Below are 21,912 nucleotides of genomic sequence, written 5' to 3'. Positions count from 1 at the left end.
GTCAAAACCCAGATTCTGATCGAGCTGGAGACGGCGCTGCTGGATGACGAGCCGCACTGGTACAAGCTGCAGTCGCACGACGCCTCCTCGCTGCCCCTGCCGCAGCCCTCCCCGTACCTCCCGCGCAAACACGTGTCCGCCGACAACGCCAAGAAGCTGCAAAGTACGTGGCGACAGCACGCACGCACACGTCTGTGAGCACCTCCCGCATCCAGCACGGTGGACCCCCCCCGCAACCCCCCCCCAAGCCCTCCTTGTCCCCCCCCACACTCGCGGTACAGCTCCCTCAACTGCCACAGAGCTAACGGTGGTGGCCATTGGATGGAGAAACTGCTGTCCCAAAGAGCCTTGGGTGCCTGTTGGATGCAGATACTGCTTGTTCCTCCCCCTCTCACCCATCCACCGCTTGCTATAGAAACGTGGAATTTCCACCACCGACTCAATGCTGTTAACAGAGGAGACGAGTGCGGCCTTACCGCTTGTTTGAGGAGGGAGAGCAAGTTCGCTTGGAAGAGACAAATGTGCACGGCTGAACGTGTAATACGACGTAAAATTTTATTTTCGTTTAACACAAGTGCCCCTTGGTGCCCAAGAAATTGACTTTTTTTGTCGTTAATGGTTGCACCGTCAGGAGGCCCGTGCACATTCGGCAATGTAAACCGCGCTAACATTCATTTAAACCCTCGCAGGGCATCGATGAGAATAGTGGTAAATCTTGTAGTCCCGAATCGTATCTCTTAAAAGTGACCACTGCATAATGTTACGAGAGGTTCATGGCAAATGGCCATCAATGTCAAACACAGAATCAAAGCAAACATCTTTGGAGTGCGTAGAGTCAATTAAAATAGGATCAATCTTAGCAACAATACTTATTTTTTTGTCCGTGTTGGTAATATACGACACTGCGATATTCGTTTCCACGTCCATGGTACACCAACCGAGCTCTTGCCGTGCAGGTTAGAATTGCCGAGTTAACATCCCCATATCGCATTCTTGCGGTGTCCACGCTCACCACACTGTTTTCATGGTTGTTGATTTACACTGATGTATTGAATATGATTACACCTTTTCAGTATTGTGGTAGATGTTATTGATATACCGAGACTGCGGTGTATGATTTGTGCCATAGAGCTTTGCTTATTAGTATCCCATTATATCCTAGTGCCACATGCGATTGCTCCCTATGCTATTGTAGCTTGTAAACCTTCACGTGATTATATATTGCTTGTCTCTATATGATTGTACATGGATATGCCGTCTATGACTGTGTATGTCCCCCCCCCCCTTATACTGTATTGTTATTTCATATATACAGTAACTCTATACCGTATTGATATTTTCTCCAGGGTTATATGCGATCTTTCCTATTTGACTGCATTTGGTTTTTTTCTTGTGTGGTGGAGTATGCTTTCTCCTCTATGACTATGTGAAGTGGTTTGCTCCTTCTAATGTCCCTCACCGTTAACCCCCCTGTTTGTTTGCATGTTGCTATCTGAAGGTGTCCGTGAGTGCCCGTGTTGTGCGTGTGTATCTGTGTCTACGAAACGTACCATCGTCGCTGTAGGCAGATATATATTGAGTGAGTTGCACAATTTTCAACGTGGACAGATATCTGTCCCCTTTTTCGAGGTGATATTTTAAATGTTATTCTCATTGTGGCGCTGCTGAACATTCCTGAATGTATCTGCCAAGCAAAGTGATTGAATAAACAGTTAAATAAATCCATAAATATGGTGTGATTTGCTGTAATTAATGCACATCTAAATATTGATAAATTGCAAACGCTTAATTGTGGTTTCACTCCCTTCTGTGTCTGAAGCTTAGAATCATGACTATATTATAAATTAAAGCAAAATTCGGGAACCTAAATATTAAACAAAACATTAAACATAACCCTAATGTGTTCATTTCTCCCAACTCTGATTAATAACACAAAAATACACCAACTCAAGGTAAGTTATGTAACTGTGAACTGAAAATGCATGCTGCAGAAAAGCGTATCAAGCAGCCTTTGTGACATTAATGCAGTCATTTTAAACCTTGGTATCGTGCCCCTCGCCCCCTGCCCCCCCTAATTGAGACCAATAGCGACACCCCAGTCCCACTCATGGCACTTAAATATGGCTCACACGAGTCGCTTATCAAAACTACCCCTCCACTGTTAGTCTTGACCACTGGTCATTCCTCCTGGCGATGTGTCCGACCCAAGCACCGCTGTTGCTCTTCCGGTCCAGTTGTTGTTAAACGTCCATTGATGTCAACTGTCGTCACCTCAGAAGAAAATAGCAAACCGTCACTGGGAATGCAGCTGTTCACATTTGGAAGGAGGCATCTCCGTGCCAGTTATTACCTGGCGGCAGCTTTTGCTACGAACCAAAAGCCATCCTTGGTTAAAACTTAAACGGCGATTTCTCCTTCTGGCATTAATTGATATTCTAAAACTTGCATTGCATACAATAGCAGCACTGGCTGCAGATAGAACTACACGTTTTGGCGTGCATGCCCCCCTGATAAATTTCCTATGTGTCTCAATACTTATCGACTGCAAGATGTAGTGTAATGACACCACCATCAGCCTACCGGAGGCTACTGGGCCCTTCATTAGCAATTTCTCCTGCACGGTATCCACGCTGTAGCCTGCACCCCCCCCCACTCTAACCCAAAAGGCTTTAATACCTCATCTAGGGGGGCATGATCCACGGATTGAGAATCTCTGCATTGAGCACCAAGCATAGAGGATCTGAGTCCCAGCAGGATTGTGTGAACGAGTATAGTAGTTTCATTCTCAAACGCGTAGACATCCTGACACATTACTTTTTAATATGCAGTTAAATACTAAGCAGCAGCAACATGGCAAGTAGAACAATGGACGACAAACTCAACACATTTTGCCCAAGCTCTGGTTGAAAATGTATTTCCCATAATAGAAATCAAGACAGTGGTTGTTGTTTTTTACTGAACTAAAGTCAATTTTGAAAAAAAAGTTATTTACAGTTGCCGTGGAGGTTCCTCCTCAGCATGTGCACAATTTTAAAAACGCTCAACTTTCCTGAATATTTGTGCGAAAATAGCGCATCTGTACCTGTGGTGGTGGTTTTTGTTTGGTCATTTGTATCCAGTTGTATTTGTTCCGTGACTTTCCACTAGACGTTGTGTTTTTATTCGGTGTTTTGTTTGTGTTTAATTTTAAGACATTAACGTGTTACACTCGTCGTCATTGTGCTTGTGCATTTAATGGTGTTGACAACGACGATGATAATGGAGGACGGTGATGATCGTCACCAAGATGACAATTCTGTGAAAGTTATCATTGAAATAGCACGGTAAACAATTGGTGATGATCGATGATAGCCGAAAGGCCATTGTATGATTCGGCAATGATCGATTTGGATATATACGTGGACTCAATTGGGTGATTAAATGCCATTACGAGGCATTTGTACCTTTTTAGGCATTCATGTAATGTGATTTCACACTTGTAAGTTAACATAGAACAGATGTTCTGCACTACCATTCTAGATTTGTGCCACATAGTAATAAATGCCCTGAATTTTACAATAAATGTATCTAGGCAACCTATGATAATTTACTCACAAATTTCATGCCAACATTTTGATTCAAGATGTCAATCATCATTTTTTCTTCATCTATCAACTATGTAAAAAAAACAAAAAATGCACGTAATATAAAACAAATTAACCTTAGCCATATCAGTCTGCTCTGATCATTTACATATTTAACGACACTCATAATTAGCAACAACGTTTAATGTTGTGTTCTGTCAGCCAGCATTAAGTGATGTGTGGTTCTGCCGGCCAGCATAAGTAATGTGTGGTTCTGTTTACATTTACCGCCGTTCAGGATCCCAGCGTGTTAGTGATAGTGAAATTTCAGACTATGATTATGATGATGCCATTGGAGTAATATCGACAGGTATGAAGCGTGCATCCCTATGTCTTTCCCCCGTGTGAGCTCGTGCCCTGTCCACATTTACTTTCGCTTCTGTTTGCTGTGTCACGCGCATGTCGACCTGCATGCTTTTTTGGTCAGTGCATGTCACTACGATTGCATTTTTAAGGAGGTTGACACAAATTTGTGATATGTGAATTTTCGCCAAAAACTGAAATCGGTAGTTTTAATTACATCTTGTTGCAGTGAAGTAATCATGAGTCCGGGAATAATGAATAGGTTAACATAAATTTCACTGCAAATTTGAATAATTGATCAATTCCTTAAAGGGAACTTACAACCTGATGATACTGTGTTGATGGGATTCTCAATTATTCTCAATTAAAAGATCGTTACTTTAGAATGGTTTCAGTCTCCTTCAAAATGTTTATATATTACATTTCTCAACAAAAAATTACGTTACAATGTTCATAGGTTACTGCATAAAGTACTTGCGTTGTGTGTACAGTTGAGGAAATGATTGCTCAAATGAGTGGAAATGAAATGATCAAAAACTATTATCGCTTTAATGAACATTGTGATTTTTGCTGAAAGAGTGGACTTTTGTTAAATATTCTAGAGAAAATATCGACTGATAATGATCACAGAGCATACGAAAGATAATTAAAAATGTTGACTGAAATTCACGTAGATTTTTTAAGAGAGATTGTGAATGAGTGTTACAAGCACATAGAATGATGATGATGATAATGATGACGGTCATTATGCAGTTGCGTGCAACATTTGACGATGAAATTGGCTGTCACCAATACATCTGTCAACATTAGCCCTTTCCCGTTCCGAGATGACTGCAAGTTGCTGGGTGTGGGTCCCATTCACCGTTGAACATCGGAACGCGCAAGCGATGCAGCGTTAATTTTATTAAGAGAGGCATAGCGCCGTTGTTTTTAAAGACATTAAAATCACCGCAGAGAACCGTAGCGACATGCCCGCACTCTACGAAAGCTGGTGCCAAACTGTGCCACACACCCTCCCGAATGGAGAGCCTCGGTACCGATAAAGTAATCCTATTTAATTTTTCTTCCGGTTTCGTTTTGATAATGTGCACGTACGTCATCGGAACTGAATAGGAAGAAAAACTTATGACGTAAATGCACGTCATCGGAATGGCAAAAGGGTTCATAGACAATCACCGACACGTTTCCCCATCGCCAAAAGTTATTGCCGCGGTGTGTGCGAACGGAACGCAACTGCTAACGTTGGCCGTTATTGTCGCTCGGGGGTTGGGGGGGGTGTGGGTCATTGGCGGTCGTCGTTCAGATTACCGCTGCGGAGGGAAGGACGGCGGCCCCATCACGCTGGCCGTGCCCGAACAGCCGAGCGCGGCCCCGCGGCACCGCTCACGCTCCGCGTCGCCGCACCGCGCTGAAGGGAACGGCCGCACGCGCTCCCGCTCGCCCGCCGTGCAGCAGAGGTGCGCCCAACGCACCCACCACCCGGCTCTCACCCTCACCGCACTCACCGCCAATCCTCATCCTCACCGCCAACCCTAACCCCAATCCTCTCCATCAATCCTCACCCCAAACCTCACCTCCAACCCTAAAACCTCACCCCAACCCTCACCCTCAACCCTCACCCATAACTATAAGCCCTACATTATATGAAGAAGAAAAAAATTATCGTAGTTATCTTAATCATGTTAAACAGTCACAGTGATTGCCTGCTTAGTGATTGATTGAGGCAAGCAAGTAATTCTGAACGCTTGCTATTGCGCACTCTTTAGAGTCCGGTCCATCACAAATGAGCACTGATCATGCAGCTAGCGCTCTTTGGAAGAACACTACGCTGTTTCAAGCTTGTTGAAAAACTGTCTCAAACTCAAGGACGGATGTCGAACATCTGCCAGTGCTCATCTCCTCTTTTACAATTGTCAGGCAGTGGTAGACATTCCTTTGTGTTGTGGAGGGGGAAAGTCTATCCATAGGGCAAACCGTTGACTGACTTATCCGCAATGCGGTACCTATTTTATCGACTACAAACCCGGGGTTTGAACTCGGAACGTTGCAATTGAGAGTCGCTCACTCTTCCGCCCAGCTTCCTGGTCAGTTAAATTTGTTGGCGTTGCCTTAACCTGCTCAATAGTTCATGAAATGAAGCTCCAATATTTATCCACATTAGCGAGGATTAATAATTAGTCGTAATTTACAACCACAGGACCGGTTCAGATGTCGCCTTCCACTGATGGTCGGTGAATGGTGCTCAGGCCACTGGGATACTCTTGCGAATGATGTCACGGGATCCCAAACGTTCACTCTTCAACAGACGGCGTTGCATGTTGCGAAACTCCCTTCCTGTGCGCGGTGAGGAGGTGCCATACCCTGGCTCACCAGGAGAAGGCAGTACAACAAAATTTGAAATCCAACTGTTAAAACTACCATTTTTTATTTTACCCAGGGAAGGCCCACTGAGCTGTATTGCTCTTTTTCAGAAGCAACCTGGCCACAAATGATAGCTCAGCAAAGTGGCTTATCACGTGGAAATGTATAGCAGGTAAATACTCTAAACGCGTGTTTCTAAATGTGGAGGGAAAAACTGGAGGACTCGGAGAAAAATCCACGCGACCACGGGGAGAACATGCAAACTCCAAATATACAGGTGTTAGGATCGTGATCCAGCTCACAACCTCCTGGATACCAGACGAGGTAGTTTACATCTCGCCACCGTGGCACTCCTGTTACATCGGTATCGGATAAAGTGTTTCCCCCCTTCACCTAAACATGTGGGGTTTGCTCCAGTTTCCTCCCACATGTAAACACTCATTAATCGGCCAATAACACCTGGACGTCTTAAAGGACCACAGAGCTTGGCCGATTGTTGGTGCCGGCTGACAGAGTGGCTGCCTTCCTGCTCGTCTGTGGTCCCTCGTTGAGCCTCCGGGTCGTTCTCTCTCTTCAAGAGTTGAGGGAACTCTGCGCAGTGGCGCCGTTAACAAGTTGAAATTCTAAGATTTTCTATGCACACATTCAGTATGCGAGCATCGGGTCAGGTGTGTGAGAATGCATTTCAAGAGGTGACCAAAACACTTTGATGCGTGGCGCAATTAATATATTTACAAACATCCGCATGCTTAACAGTGCCATCCACCTCAGCTCTGAGGAGCGCACAAGGCTATCGTAGCACCAGCTGTCCTCTTGGGGGGGGTCGTGCCGTGGTGCAGTGGTTCGCACACGGGAATCAAAATCCTGAGGTTCCATCTCCCAAGCACAGCAGCTAAACCCCCCCTGCCTCCATCCAACCGGAATTTGTAGACCTGCCTCCATCCAACAGGCATTTGTAGATAGATACAACCACAGTCATCCGGCATGTCCACCTGTGGTGGGTTCTCCTACCTCTTCCAAGATGTCTGGCCAGCTCGGAAGAGTAGGGCCAGTGTCCTCTGTAGAGCCGCTCACTATAGCTCCCTCTTGTGGAGGCCTTTCCACCACCAGTGATGTGAGCACTAAATCGCAGGGCTGCACCTGTGTCTTTCTTTTTTAACTCTTAACAGTCAAACACAGAGAAGCCGTCTCGTGGCCAATGCAGTGGATGCCACCACAGCTTGGCTTTTCTCGCTTCCTTCTCCCAGATTTCCGCAGGCGATACCAATGTCAGTTCTCAGTATCATCATTATCATTTGGCTCTAAGACTTTCCTGTAGTTTCTCTGCGTAATCTGCCATCCTACCCTCGTCAACAACGCTTTACCGCGTTGTTTCATTCGAGATGTCCAAGTTGCTTATCCTATGGCTTGTTTTGTTTTTTTAAATGTTCACAATTACGGCAAGAAATACGTTGTGGTTGTACAGTTTTTTTTTACTGCCACATTGTGGGAAGTCAACCGTAGATCATCCTATGGATGGACTATTTCCCGTCATCGGAATGTCGAATGATTTTGAACCACTGGCTCAGGGCTGCCAATAGAGTTGAGCAACACGCCGTGGACGATTTAAGACTGGACATTCTTGGACTTGGCTTTTGAGTCATGGTGGTGACCTACAACTTCACAGCCAACAATTAAATACGAAATGTTTCAGCACTGCCTTTGAGATGTGCTTCATCCCATCGACACGGACTTGAAAAACTTATAATGGAGTTGGGAAGTTTCACAAACCAGTGGACCATGCAGTGTTTTGAAGTCAGTCACTCTCCCCGGTTGGTCTTTTTAGAATTCAGACATGGCCAGTTGTCTCGAGAACCAAGCCTTGCCACGGAGATCTCTGCTGAAAAGGTCATCGGGGCTGGCTCTAGGTTTTTGTTTAGCCTTTTGAAAAAAAAGATATATAAGGCATAAACAAAAGAACCCTTCTGTCTCCCTCCGCTGAGGGTAAGTGCCTTAATGAGAAGCAGAACGTCACCAAGTTGAGAGCAGCTGCTGTCAAAAGTGCGAGGAGCGATGCTTGCCAAGCTGTCAGCAGAAAAGAAACGGACGTCTCCTGGTGACCTCCGTTTTCTTGTTTAGGAATAAGTAAAACAGGAGTTGGTGACTTTTTTCATGTTTTAGAAATGCAAATGTGTTCGGTTTTGAGCTTTGTCAAAAACGTTACTTTCTCCCAGGTGGAAGTGGGTGAACCTGTCAAAATCCCTCATTTTCACCACAGGGACCCAGATCAGCTTTAGGATGACCGCTATATACTGCCCCTGAAAGGGGAACTGATTTTGTCGAGCCTTGAAGAAAAAAAAGTTTAATTCACTCCAAATCGAGATTTGCACCCTTCTAATTGCGAGCCGCATGCTCCGATCATGGTAACAACCGGCACATACCACTCGGTGCGTCGGGTACTGTACATCTGTCCAGTTAATTTAGAGACACATGCAGATTGTATGGATATGCAAGACTGAAATAAAATGTAAATAACCACCCGCAAGGAACTTGGTCAACTTCTGAACCGTTCATTTTGAAAGCCGTGACCGCGGCTCTCATTCCAGGAGCTTGGACCAGGTTTCTCACAACAACAACAACAGGAGGTCTCGGTCTCCGTCACGGCACGACGAGCGGCAGGGCAGGGAGAGAGGGAGAACTGTGGAGGCGCCATACCCATGTGACCGTGAGAGGTAAGACTCAAGTCAGAGGTTGGTACTCAGCAGAATCCCGTGGGCTTAATGTTTTGCGTTCCATAGAAAATCCAATTTGTTATCTTGTAAAATTTTGATTTAAAGCTTTCGTGACTGCAGGGATTCATATTCTTGGTTCTTTCGGTAAAGTTACGTAGAAGGGAAATAATAAAATAATAAAAATATAAAACAAAATTTTTTATCATGACGTTTCGACTGCAACACAAGCAATCGTCATCAGGTGTGAAATCCACAGCAAGAAAATTTCTAATTTTCTTACTGTGGATTTAAAAATTTCAAATTTTCTTGCTGTGGATTTCACACCTGATGATGATTGCTTGTGTTGCCGTCGAAACGTCGTGATAATTTTTATTGTTTTATATTTTTATTATTTTATTATTTCCCTTCTACATGACTTTACCGAAAGAACCAAGAATATTTGTTATCTTCTGTTTATTTTTTTTTATTCTGCGCCGTCTTACGTGTAATATTGGACTAATACAATGAAAATGAAATCCATACTCAAGGTGGTTGAAGCTTTGAATACGTTTCTTCATCTGCAATAGCCTCTCTATTCAAATTATAACATGAAGTCTTCAGGTATTTCACCCGCGTCCATATCTTGCTGGAGATTCCTACCTTTTGCTGCATCTCGCGGCTGTGTGATGTTGTGAAATATATACGCGCGCGTGTTATTTGCGTCTTCCATAATTCGTGGGCCAATTTCACGTGGATTTGTGTAAATTGGCTTGTAGTTGGAGAACTACGTGGTGTGGTGAGGTCAAGTGGATATCTATGAAAAAGAGCTTCATAGCTCATCGGATTCCTCCAGTCTAAATGAAGATTCTGATTCTGAAGTGTGGGTTCTCCTGGTATCTTCCAAACATATTTTCCATCATGAACTCTATGGTAATTCCCATTAAATTTGGAGAGTCTGTGAAAACATTGCAAGTTTTTGGTTATTAAGGTATTTGTGAAGCACTAAATGTAGCTCCTCAAACAGCATGCAACGGTCAAAGAGATCCGAGCATAGGTTTGATATCAAGCCAATGTCAGCAGGTATCTGCTATAACGTCTACTCGGTTTATTCAGAATAATATTTGTACTTTGTTGTGAGGTACTGTATGCCTTCACGAGCCCTGGAGAGACACAGGTTGTTAATGATGCGACCTGCTAGTTGCACACGATTTAGCCGTAGCGCTTTCACCGGTTGTTGCAGAGTTTCACTGTTCAAATCTTGGTGAACAATGCGGGTGTAACGACTGTAAAAATAAGTGCCATCTGCTTCACAGTGGACGTTAGAGGTCTCGTGATGTCATTCGCAAGAGTAGGCCATTGCTGTCACTGGTACATTTTCAAAAAATTCTCCAATTGTTTTTTACTCAATCCGAATATAAATTTCAATCATCGCCCCATTCCTACGAAAGCTTCGCAGGACCCTCCTGAAAATGAGTCATGAGACTCAGTGAGGCTTTCCTGGATAAACGAGCATCATAATAATAAGAAATGATAATAATTACAATCCGAGCAAGGTAATTCAGAACTTGATATTGAGTGTGTGCCTGTGGGTATATGTGTGCTTGTGTATGCATGTTTTTGACGTGCGTTTGTGTGTATGGATGCCACTGGTTCACATAATGGCGGTGCCAAAATAAAACAAACATTCGATCACGGTTCGTAGCATGAGTGAGGTGAGAATGTTGTTGTCTGCTATGCGTTGTCATAATATAAATGTAAAAAACCGTGCCTATTTTACAACATTTGCTTAATTCACTTTTCGTGAATTCAGTACTTTTAATACATATATATTAAATGGTCAATTAAGTATCATAAATATTTACTTAACTGCTCACTGAAATGGCTGACTTTCACGGCTAGTTTGTACCCTCAAGCTGTGATTATTACACTCAGGAGAGAAGTGAGAAATAATCTTAGTGTCGTAACAATAATCGTTGTGGGCTATTTGTTTCTCAAGGCAGCGTAGATCATTCGAATGGTCTGCCAGCCGTTGCTGCAAATGCAGGATCCATTGCATCATTGATAGTGGACCTGGGCTGTGTTAGGGAATCGGGAGAAAGTTGCTTGAAGCAGGTTGTGGATGTCTCTTTAACAGTCTGGGGATAGTTTATACTTTGTGGACAATCGAAAGGGCTGTAGGCAAGATTTTAACTTTTTTATATATATAAAATATATTATTCCAAAGGGTAAAAACATGTTTAATTATAAATGTGTCCGCTACTGAGAGTGGTGGTGCCATAGCTCTGTACACATAGTGCTCTGCTTCCAGCAGTCCGTGTTTTATTCCTGACCGTGATGTCCAAAGGCAATTGGAATCTGAACCCGGAGCAGATTCCAGTCCTCGCGACCTCCCGTGATGCACATTACCAGCCTTACCAACCTTTCCCTCTCATTCAAAGAAGCCACGACATTTTTCACACACCTGATAGTTGGCAATCTCAGCTTCGCTGATTATATGTGTACCTATACGTACACGTACGCATCCTGTTTGTGTGTACCTGTTTGCATGCTATCCACAGTAAAACAATAATACATGTACACATCTGAATACACGTACAAATTAAAGTGTATTTTCCTTGCAAAGGCAATGCAATTTCATTAGCTCTCACCCAAGAAAAGTTACGTACAAAAATCACGGTAAAAGTCATACAAAACATACGTGATCTTCTAAACTTCAGCTTCAGATCTGGCCCAACAATACAAAAAGCCTTTGGAGCCAAATTCTCTATTCCATTGTCTACCTTCCACATCCCCTCATGCCCCTTTCCAACACCCCGGTGGCTATGTTTCTAGCAGCTTTAGCGCAGAGCCAGTGACCCCAAGTGCCTCCCTTGTAAATATTGCCATGGCCATGGCATGAAACCCTGCGTCACGGCTCTCTTACAGCACCGCAACTCCGAAGTGCCAGATTTTATTGCCGAAAGGGCAACCGAGAGTTCGGCAAAAAAAAATCTCTGCACTACTCGTTGGACTGCCCGATCCAAGAACAGAAGTGCCCTCTAGTGGATTAGCGTGAACACGTGACCTTGCAGCAGTGGCTCTCGGCTCGAGAAGCCCAGCTACCAAGGAAACAATACGGAGAGATCACGCGTGTATGTATGTTGAACTTCGAACTTCTTTCGCACCATACATAGCCAACCGTGCTAATCGGTTGGCTTGAGACAAATCAACGTCTCTAGTTAACGCGGTGTTATTAAGGCATTTATTTTGTGCGTCGTATTGCTGGGTTTTGTCACCGTAATGTGGCACAGATATTCCCATACAATGTTATATTGCACGGTATCCAATGCCGTAGCCTGGAGCCACCCTGAAAATGATTTTTGTTAAGGGGGGGGGGGGGGGTTGCGAGGGTGAGGGGAGATTTGATGGGTTGATGGCTACTACCTTGCAGAGATTTTTATTTTATCAGTATCACCATCCATAGTTCAGTATTTCCAATAACTCTGCAGTAGATGTTTTTTCTATGGGTAAATAAACTCCGTTTAGTTAGTGAAAGACAATTTTCTAAATTAGTAAAATTAATCAAAAATAATACCTCCTTTGTCTGCAATCCCACTCAAGACCGGGACAAATATTTAAATATATATTTGACTATATTAATGTATACATAACGAACAAAATGAGAAACGGAGAATCAATCAAAATATTTGCGTAAGTGGAGTAATTTTTCCGAACCCTAACTGGGAATATAGTGAGAATCACCTCCCTGTGAAACAGCCTTTCATATGTCTTGGGTCAGCATTTGTAAAAAAAAAAACAGTCGTGCGTTCCAGTGTTGTGAGGTTCAAGCAGCGTTTTCATTCTCCCCCATCACCACCCAGAGACCCTGGGTGCATCTGTCGAGAAGTGCATCACGGTGGTCCATCCAGAGACCGATAGATGACATTCCAGTGTGGCTCATGTGCCTGCTCAGACCTTCCTCTGAGAAGACGGGGCCGTTACATCCTCCACTGCGCATTCCTTCCCTGAGAGACAGACGTATGGATGGGTGAGCCTTGCCTCACTGTGGCTGCTGCAACTCGCTTTCCATTTTACACGCACGACCAGGAAGCTCAGCGGTTGCGCGAGCAGCTCGCAACCCTTGGTTGGGGATTGACTCCTTCCATCATGCTTTCTGGCGTCGATAAAATTGTTACCACTTTGTAGGGAAGTCAACAATGGATCGACTCAAGGCCGTAGCCATGGAGTCAACATTGGGGGGTACCAAATCTTTCAGGGTGTCTGGGGGTCTCAACCCAGAAAAATATCTAAATTTGAAAACTCATTTCCTGCCTGAAATATAAAAAAAAATCACTAACACATGGGATGGACTTTTTATTTATTTTTTACAATAATGTATAATAGTGTATTGTATTACATTGCTCTGTTTTTACTTTTTTACCATTTATTGTTTAATTGTATGTAATGGCAGAGATTAGGGATTAATAAAGTACAATCATAACCACAATCATATGAACATAAATCTTTGTGGCCAAGGTTTAGCAAATTGTTGTTTTTATTTACATTGCATAGCTATTTTTCTATAGCAATATATTGGGGGGGGGGGGCATTTTGAGCATATATGTGTGTCCCCCAATATATATTAGAATTACGGCCTTGGATAGACTCACCCCTGACAATCAAATAAAATTTAGAATTTTCACTACTGGCTCAGGGCTCTTAATAGGAGATGAGCACTGCCCAATGCTCATTTGAGCAAGACATCACTTAGGCTTTGTTTTAATTGAAAGCCAGTTTTGTGATTAATTATTATGTTGCTTATAATTTTCTGGTCAATAATTTCCAGTCCTTTAGGGCAATTGATTATGTAAACGAATAATAAAAGTCATGGTGACAGGGTGGTGCAGTGGTAATACTCGTGCCTAACAACAAGAAGGGCCTGGGTTTACTTCCTGACTCAGGCGTACTTCTGTGTGAAGTTTGTATGATCTCCCCTAATCTGCATGGGTTTTCTCTGCATTATCCTGTTTCCTCCCATAGCTAAAAAGCTATGTTCTGGTCAAAACATCCCAATGCAGAAAATTTACCTGATAATTACTCAATTAATATTACACACAGCAGCAACATCATGGAATTGAACACTGAAACTTAGCAATATCCTCCTGAAGAATAATCTTGAGACCCAGTGAGGTGTTTTAATAACAATAATAATATCTGAATTATTCATTGTGGACAGCTATTACTTTTGAAAAAAAAACTGAAGATAGTTTGCTCATTCACAGTCACCTGCTGTTGCAGGTGCTGTTTCAAGGTATTTAATGTGCTTCAAGTAACATAGAATGCTTTGGTATAGCCCCACACCACATTGCAGTCAGTTGCAGCATTAAAATAAATGTATTAACTAAAAAACGTACCACTCACCAGGCTATTTAGATATTTGAAGCTATGGGCAGCTTCAGTATTTACATATACGAATTGTTCAAAGTAACATGATCCAACTAAATATTGCTCAGGAGATCTCTCTTATCCGTGACCATATTATTCATGAGTCCTATTATTCAGAGGTGCAGTGTGGTCTGTGAGAAAGCCCATTTTCAACGGGCCTATTCCTCCAATCTTACACCGTCATCTGCAAAAGAAATTATGGACTTCATTGTGGAAACGGCTTCCAGTAAACAAAAAAAAATCCCTCTTGGATAAGTGGAGTAAATGTTGCAAATTTTAGCACGGATAATAAGGATAATAAGAACCATGATATTGGCCCCCTACATTACAGGGGATGAGAGGAGCATTCCTGTATATATGGTAAATACGACGGTTGGTTGTGTGGTTAGAGGAACTTTTTATACGATCAAGTGAGCCGATGTAATGGTACGGATCTCATTGTACTGAAAGCACATCGGTTGTCCTATGGGGTGACTCTCCCCATGCCAGATCGGCTTATCCCAAAGTACAACCGTCGTTTGTTCCCCGCAGAGGTGCACCTATTGTATCAACCCCCAGAGTGATGAATGGCTGAGTCGACCCCCCGACCGGGATTTCAACTTGCAACCTTTCAAGCTGTGTGCTCTGCTGACCACAGTGCCACCTGGCTGTACGCAACGCACACGACCCTTTGAATTAATTTTGCTCGAGAGCTCAACACGTGTCTGGATGCACAATGCAATAAAATAGCGCCATCATTTTGCCGCCGATCCTCGACGAAGGTGACACTGTTGAACAGCCGTGATACCTCCCTTACTGCTGGGAATGTATCGTCACGATGATTTTGGCTACAGAAAGTGTGTGAGCGCCCATGAGGCTGTTCCCTGTGGCTGTGTGTGATTGACTTAGAGAATCGCAATGACCCTCATGGGCATCGTGCTCTTTAACTCGTGTTATGTGACCGTTTATACCGCTTTTGGAGGCTTTGTAGCCACAACCCCATATATTTGTAGCAACGGCGATTAATGAAAAACAAAGACTGCGCATTATTTATACGAGCACACACACAGCGGGTGTAATCTCAAACTCATTGTAGTTTATAGTGTTCATTACAGTAACCCCTAACATTAATGTACATTAATGTCATCTAGATTAATGTCATCTACAGCGGTGGAGGGGGTTATACTTTTACCAAGTTAAGCACCTCCCCTCCACCCCAGAATGTTTTGAATTACGCAGCAAGCCTGCAGACGACGGAGGCATACTTTCAGCAGTGTCAGTTTTGTGGCTGAAAGGTGTTACGGCCCTGTTTAGACGACAGGGCGAGGTCATCTCTCGGCCCTGCCCTCTCAAACGTTCCTCTCACGCGATCCGGACGGACTTCAAGCCGCAGGCAGAAAGTTTTCCTTCTGCCACCTCTGATTATGATTGCACGATGCCACTGCACTGAAATCAGTTTCTGTACGAGACGGTACACGTTGATAGATCGGCGTTAAGTTCCCGTTGCTTTCTCACATGTTGTCTCATTCTTACAATGATTGCAAGTGCTTCTGGAATGGCACCTCCGATTTCCTTTCCCCCCGCACCTCCGATTAGCACGGTTGGCTACGTACGGCGCGAAATAGGTCCGGCACGCATACAATGTTTTGAGCATCCTTGGTAGTAATTAACAAAAAAACAACTCAACACATTTGCCAATAACACTGCCTTGAACGTAAACATATATATAGTAATAGGCTACTTTTCGGGCAATGGAACTTCTTTTGACTGTTATGAAGAAATACCATTGCCTGCACCGTCACCGATGATTGTGTTTCCTTTTAAGGCAGTGTTACTGACGGATCGGATGTGTTAAGTTTTTGTTCGTTGTGCTTGTGCACCACTGCCAAGGCAGCATCAACCAAACAAGCTGGTGATGTACCAGTAGCGTAACGAGCGTGGGAGGAGATGGAATCCCTTGACCCTCTTGTCCCCCCCCTGCCCCCGGTGGCCAAAGCTACGAGCTGGGGCCCCTTTGACGAGCACCATGAGATGCTGGTTGTCAAAGGGGCCCCAACTCGTAGCCACCATGGGGGGTGGGGGGAGGGTACCCCCTGCCCCACGCTAGTTACGCTACTGGTACATACCAAATCTGTTTGAAACATATCTCCTTTTAGTTTGTTGTCCTTCCCCCGCACCTCTGATTAGCACGTTTGGCGACATACGGCGCCAAAGAGGTTCAACATGCGTACATAAACAGTATTGGGGGCCTAATACTGACCGATTGGCACACACCCCTGAGATGATAATGTAGTCACTACAACACTGCTATGTACTGTAATTATATCACAGAAGGGATGGAACATGAGAAAAAGGGCACACGTCTTCCACCCTCATCCCCCTCGCCCAAAGAAAATAATTTCCCCCCCCCGTCCCACCACCTGCTCTGATGAGTCCGGTGTGCCTGAAAGCATCGCCCCGGAACGTGAGAAATGTGGATTTATACCCGTCGATGTATGATGTGAGGGAGGATGTGGAATAAAATAGATATATATAATAGGTATATGAAAAAAAATGGAACGTGGGGGAGCTAGATGGTTTGCATCTTCACAACAGAGGAAATTGGTGGCACTGGCGCAGTTGTTTTCGTTGCATTCACCTTGGCACAGCTGCCGCCGCTGCTGCTTATGATGATGATGTCAAGCTAATTATTACTACTACGTACGGTCAAATGTGTTTGCGCACAAATGCTGACTCTCTCTGCAGGATCGCCGAGCTCTGTGTTTTGCTCCGTGTTATCTTACATCGACCACCATTTTCACGTTGCCCCGAGCATTCATCCTCCGGGCCAGGAAAACGCTTTCAGACTCCCTGCGGAGGGCAATCGAAATCCACGACCACCAATAAAAGTGAAGCATCTCCAGTCAGCCGCGAGTCGTTCAGTGCAGTTTTTTGTTTATTATTATCATCACCAGCACATCATGGGTATATAAACCGTATTCACGCTTCCAAGCTGAACACCCCCTGCTAAAAAAGAATCGAACACTCTGTAATGCACATGCCATTCCAAGAAGAGCTTGCAATCCAACGTATGTATGCATGCATGTTGAACTTCTTCACACCGTACGTAGCCAACCGTGCGAATCGGAGGCGCAATGGATTCAAGGAGGGCTTGAAAATTATCTGTGGAATTTCTTGGACATTGTGTTACGGGAGGATTTGAAGACTTCCCTACTGAAGTCGAGCCCGTGTCACGTGAGCACTTGTTGTATTTCAGCAGATATATATATACTACTGTCTGTTATTCTATCACGCGGTAGTTGCTTTCCTGAAGAACACCACATTTTGGAGAAATCGCGTTCTAATAAACAATACTGTATATAACATAGGGTAAAGCACGGTCCGCGATAACACGTGAGGTGCACAGGTAGCATCTGGAAGCATATAGCAACATCGCGCCTCGTGTGATGTTACGCCGAGGCAGCCGCACAACCGCTTATTCCTACTCGCGCGGCGTGCTTCCATTCACTCGATTGCGTTATATCCATTTCGTATCGTTGTTATAAAAAAATCCTTTCTGTAATACCATCGCGTTATATCCAATTCTCGTTATGAAAACACGCGTCATAGGAGAACAGACTGTTCTGTATATGTTTAAGCTCACAACTTCCTCAGGTCATGTTTCTCAAGACTAGCACATCCGGGGCCTGTGGTTGCATAACATATCTTGAGTGATCTTTCCCCGAAGTTTTCCATGCAAATCCGTGTGAACTGAGGGGAAGTTTACGTAACTGGCCAATGAATGGAAAAGTTGCGCAGGGTTTCTTGAACGTAATGCTTCAAGGCGTACCTGGTTGTTGTTCTTTTACAGTGAACAGTGTTTTGGATGCGTCCTCCATTTTCCCAAGCAAGGCCTGTCATTGTCCACACATACTGTTCTTGTATCTCATTCCTTGTGTGATTTTCCCTCCTATGGACCATTTCCACCCTCTCCCTGCCTTCCACATCCATCCTTCCACAGAGCTTGCTTCCTCACTCTGCCCAGACCCAAGTCAAGCAATGATGCCATTTTCAAAATGGAGGAGTCCAGGTAACGTTTAAGTGAACCAGCAGGGATTGTGAAGGGCCATCAGCTGAACATTAGGCAAATACTTTATAATGTCTATATTTACCTTTTTGTACAGTAAAGTCATGATATATTATATATTAATGAGAACTTAGGGTTCTTCATTAAAATTGAATTCCTCCTTGTAAATGCGTATTACCTGCACATGATTCATTGCGACATACAGATGGCTATTTCTATTGCCTGTATCGCATTAATCAATCATCTATGCATTTAATAAGGGATAATACATTATCAATTGGTTTTGAGCTGGTGAAATTAAATATTCTGAAAGGTAAGCAGCTTTAGCCTGACTTGAATAGAGCACTGTGGTTAAGCATCACCATCTTTTCACTCGAATGGCCACATCTGTCATTGGGAATATGAAACCCCTATCGGGTATCACCTTTGCCCCATACTCAACCACCCTCTTTAACTGTGAGTCCCATGATGCTCCTGTTTACATAGTTCCTGTCAGCTTCATGCGTGCGCGTGTGTGTTTGACTTGTGTCCCGTGTGTGTGTGTGCGTGCGCATGTGTCTCCCATGACGGATCTTCTTGTTGTGCTCACATTCGCCCTGTAAGAACGGGGAAGGGGAGGCCGAGGCCAAATAGTCTTTTCCCAAAGGGATACGTATTCCATTCTCCAATCAGGTAATGCTGGACATCAACAACCATTGGCACTTGGACCGCCACTTGTTCCTATATTTAATGAAACTCATCACTTGTCAGTCAAAAATGCACGTGGCTTCCTCAAGCCTCAGCTAACCCTGCCACGACCGCCCGATCGAATGTTGTGGGGGCTCATTCCCTGCCACGTGAAGGTAATTGATGACCCACGTGAGTTTGTGGAGTCAGCGCGTCGCACAATCATTAATTGTGAGACACGACGTTGTATATTCAGCAGGGGTGTAATGACTGGTGAGTCATACTAGTCAAAGAATTGTATGAACTTTGGGGGTCATCATTTGATTCAGTATTTCTGTTATGCTCATTAATGTAACAGCCTCTAGGTGGCCAGAGGGGATTAAAATGAGCCCATTAAAAATAAGCAACAAAAAATACGTAACATTTTACACGTGCGATTCAAAGCATCGTTTCACGAACTCGAAATGTGGCTCTTGATGTGCCGAATAAGCATCCTGTAGTTGAATGCTCCACAGCAGATCACATGGGCAACAAACAACAAAGTGGCAAGCGACAAGACGACTTTCAGTAAAATGGGAACGGGTGGCAGTCCCAGGTAGAGCGCTCGTTTACTCGGCACAGTGGCGCTATTCACACACTTCCCCTGCGACGCATGGCTTTGGGGAAGATTTAGCACAATTGCTGCAGCGTACAGATGTCACTCTTTGATTTTTTTGCGGGGAGGGCGCAGTGGGGGAAGGGGGGTTCTCGTGCTACTTATAAATATTGCAGACGAATGCAGTATAATATTGCAACTAAACACATGAACTCCTAATTGACCTACCTAATTGATGATGGCCGTATACAAATACTGCATTTGGCTTTCACGATAAGCCAACTGCAGTTATGCAGTTTGTGCCACTGTTTAATGTAGTTAATTTTAAAACCCCATTTGCTGACGGGTTCCTGCCCAAACAGCTTGTCAATAAATGAACTACAAGATAAAATGCAACGAATATTGCTGCATTCTCTGCATTGTAAGTAAGATGTACCCGAAGCTTGCGCATGGTGTCAGTAAAAAGTAAAAACACATGCAAATCTTGGTTACTTATCCACAGCTACTGGATTATAAGACGCACTCCCAACTTTGGCTTAAAAATACAGAGGGGGTGAAGTATGTCTTATAATCTGGAGTGTAGAGTAATACATATAAATTGCTAGACTCTTATTATTCATAATGATGAGACAATTGATGTGATTTTAAAATGAAAATGGCTTATTGCATGGTTGGGAAATACACCTGGGGGAGCTCTAGAGAGATGTGTGCGTGACGTTAAAACAATGCTACTCTCGAACAAAATCACGTAAAAAAAGAAATAAGTGTCAAATCTAGAATATAATGTCCATCTATTGAATGCTGATCACTCAACTGAAACCTAATTGTGCTACTAATGTTGAGCGTGTCAATTTGCATTTCAACAAATACGTGTACTGTAAATAAAATGTATAGTTGTCAAAGTAAGGTATTTCGATAGAGTTGCACACACAGATCGTTGAAGGTGTATGCAGTGAGCCTTAGTTTAATGTCTGAGAGTATTTCATTAATCGAAATTACCAATCGGTGCGTACATGAGTAAACACCACTTTTGAGAGTTTATCAGTTTAGTAAAAAAAATGCGAACATTGCAGCTGTATATGATCTTTTACAGGTCCTTGCCACTAGGTGGAGAATGTGCACACACATTTTCATAATAGAGTCCGTTTGCGTTTATGAACGATTACTCATTACATTTTCCAGAGAAAATTATGTGGCCCTAACAATTGATCGTGTTCGTTGTTATTTAATAGTTATAACGGTACATTTTGGTGATACACTTCAAAATATGTTCACGTTTACCGAAGGTTGTCATTTAAAAATAAAAATGTTTGCGTTTAGCAATGAGTTTAGGATCTAGATATGGTCTGCTAGCCACGAGAGGGCTTCATGAGAGGTGTTTGTGTAGTTTATTTATCCGCCTGTATTGAAGGAGCACAGACTACAGTGGTTTACTTTGAGGTCACGTGAAATAATTGCCATCGATAGTAACCCCGAGGGCTACAGATGGGCTTTAACAAGTATGTGTCTTTTTTGCTAAATGGCAAATCACAGATGGCCTAACCTGTATATTCTGAAATATTTTCCGGGGCAAATATGGTGCAGTGTACAGTATTTAGAATATAAGGTACCTAACCATATTAGAGGCACAGTTGCATTGCCAGCGTCAGAGCCTACATCCTCAAATTCCTTAAACATAAATAATAGCCTTTGCATGTTTGCCAAGCCTCCTTTACCTAAAGCAATATATACTTTTATGGTTGACAATGTTTTAAAGAGATACTTGTATTTTTTTTAATGAACAGATACTACTGTATTCAGTGTTGCCGACAAAATGCTTGTAGATAACTTAAAACATATGTTATTCATGGCCAATACAATTATCAAAATGCATTACTGGCTTAGACTACATGTTCGTTTTTATGTCATGCTAGTAGATTGCAGAATACCAATACTGAAAGGATTCCATCACCCACGTGATTTTGCCTACAGGGCGTTCTTTTAAATTCTCCGATAAATCGTATTAAACTTTTTTTTAAAGGCATTCCATCAAAAAGGACAATAGTTTTACGTAAGGGTTTATTTTGTCTTCTGCATCTTGTTGAGTTGCTTTTGAAGGCCAAGCAAGCATTGCACAACACACGCATGCGCAAATTGTCAGACGGTGCTGTTATTCCGGAGATGGGGAATCGTGTGGAATTCTTGTGGTTATTCCAGTGACAACAG

General features: G+C 43.4%; 1 protein-coding gene across 10 annotated transcripts in view; it reads left to right on the top strand.

Annotated features, from left to right (window-relative positions):
• The window catches only part of LOC144938461 (regulating synaptic membrane exocytosis protein 2-like), a 267,561-nt gene that overhangs the window by 174,209 nt on the left and 71,440 nt on the right, over positions 1-21,912 (top strand). For 7 of the 10 annotated variants that reach the window (XM_078866289.1, XM_078866295.1, XM_078866294.1 and 4 more), the window contains 4 exons: positions 13-163; positions 3,862-3,933; positions 5,230-5,383; positions 8,849-8,998. In XM_078866289.1, the coding sequence (XP_078722415.1) occupies positions 13-163; positions 3,862-3,933; positions 5,230-5,383; positions 8,849-8,998 (527 nt within the window). The remainder of the gene's footprint in view (positions 1-12; positions 164-3,861; positions 3,934-5,229; positions 5,384-8,848; positions 8,999-21,912) is intronic. The other 3 variants (XM_078866297.1, XM_078866290.1, XM_078866291.1) reach the window with 2 other exon arrangements.

This window comes from Lampetra fluviatilis, chromosome 22 (assembly GCF_964198595.1).
Source record: "Lampetra fluviatilis chromosome 22, kcLamFluv1.1, whole genome shotgun sequence".
In the NCBI taxonomy this organism is placed as follows: Eukaryota; Metazoa; Chordata; class Hyperoartia; order Petromyzontiformes; family Petromyzontidae; genus Lampetra; species Lampetra fluviatilis.
This window is presented reverse-complemented; position numbering and strand designations above follow the sequence as displayed.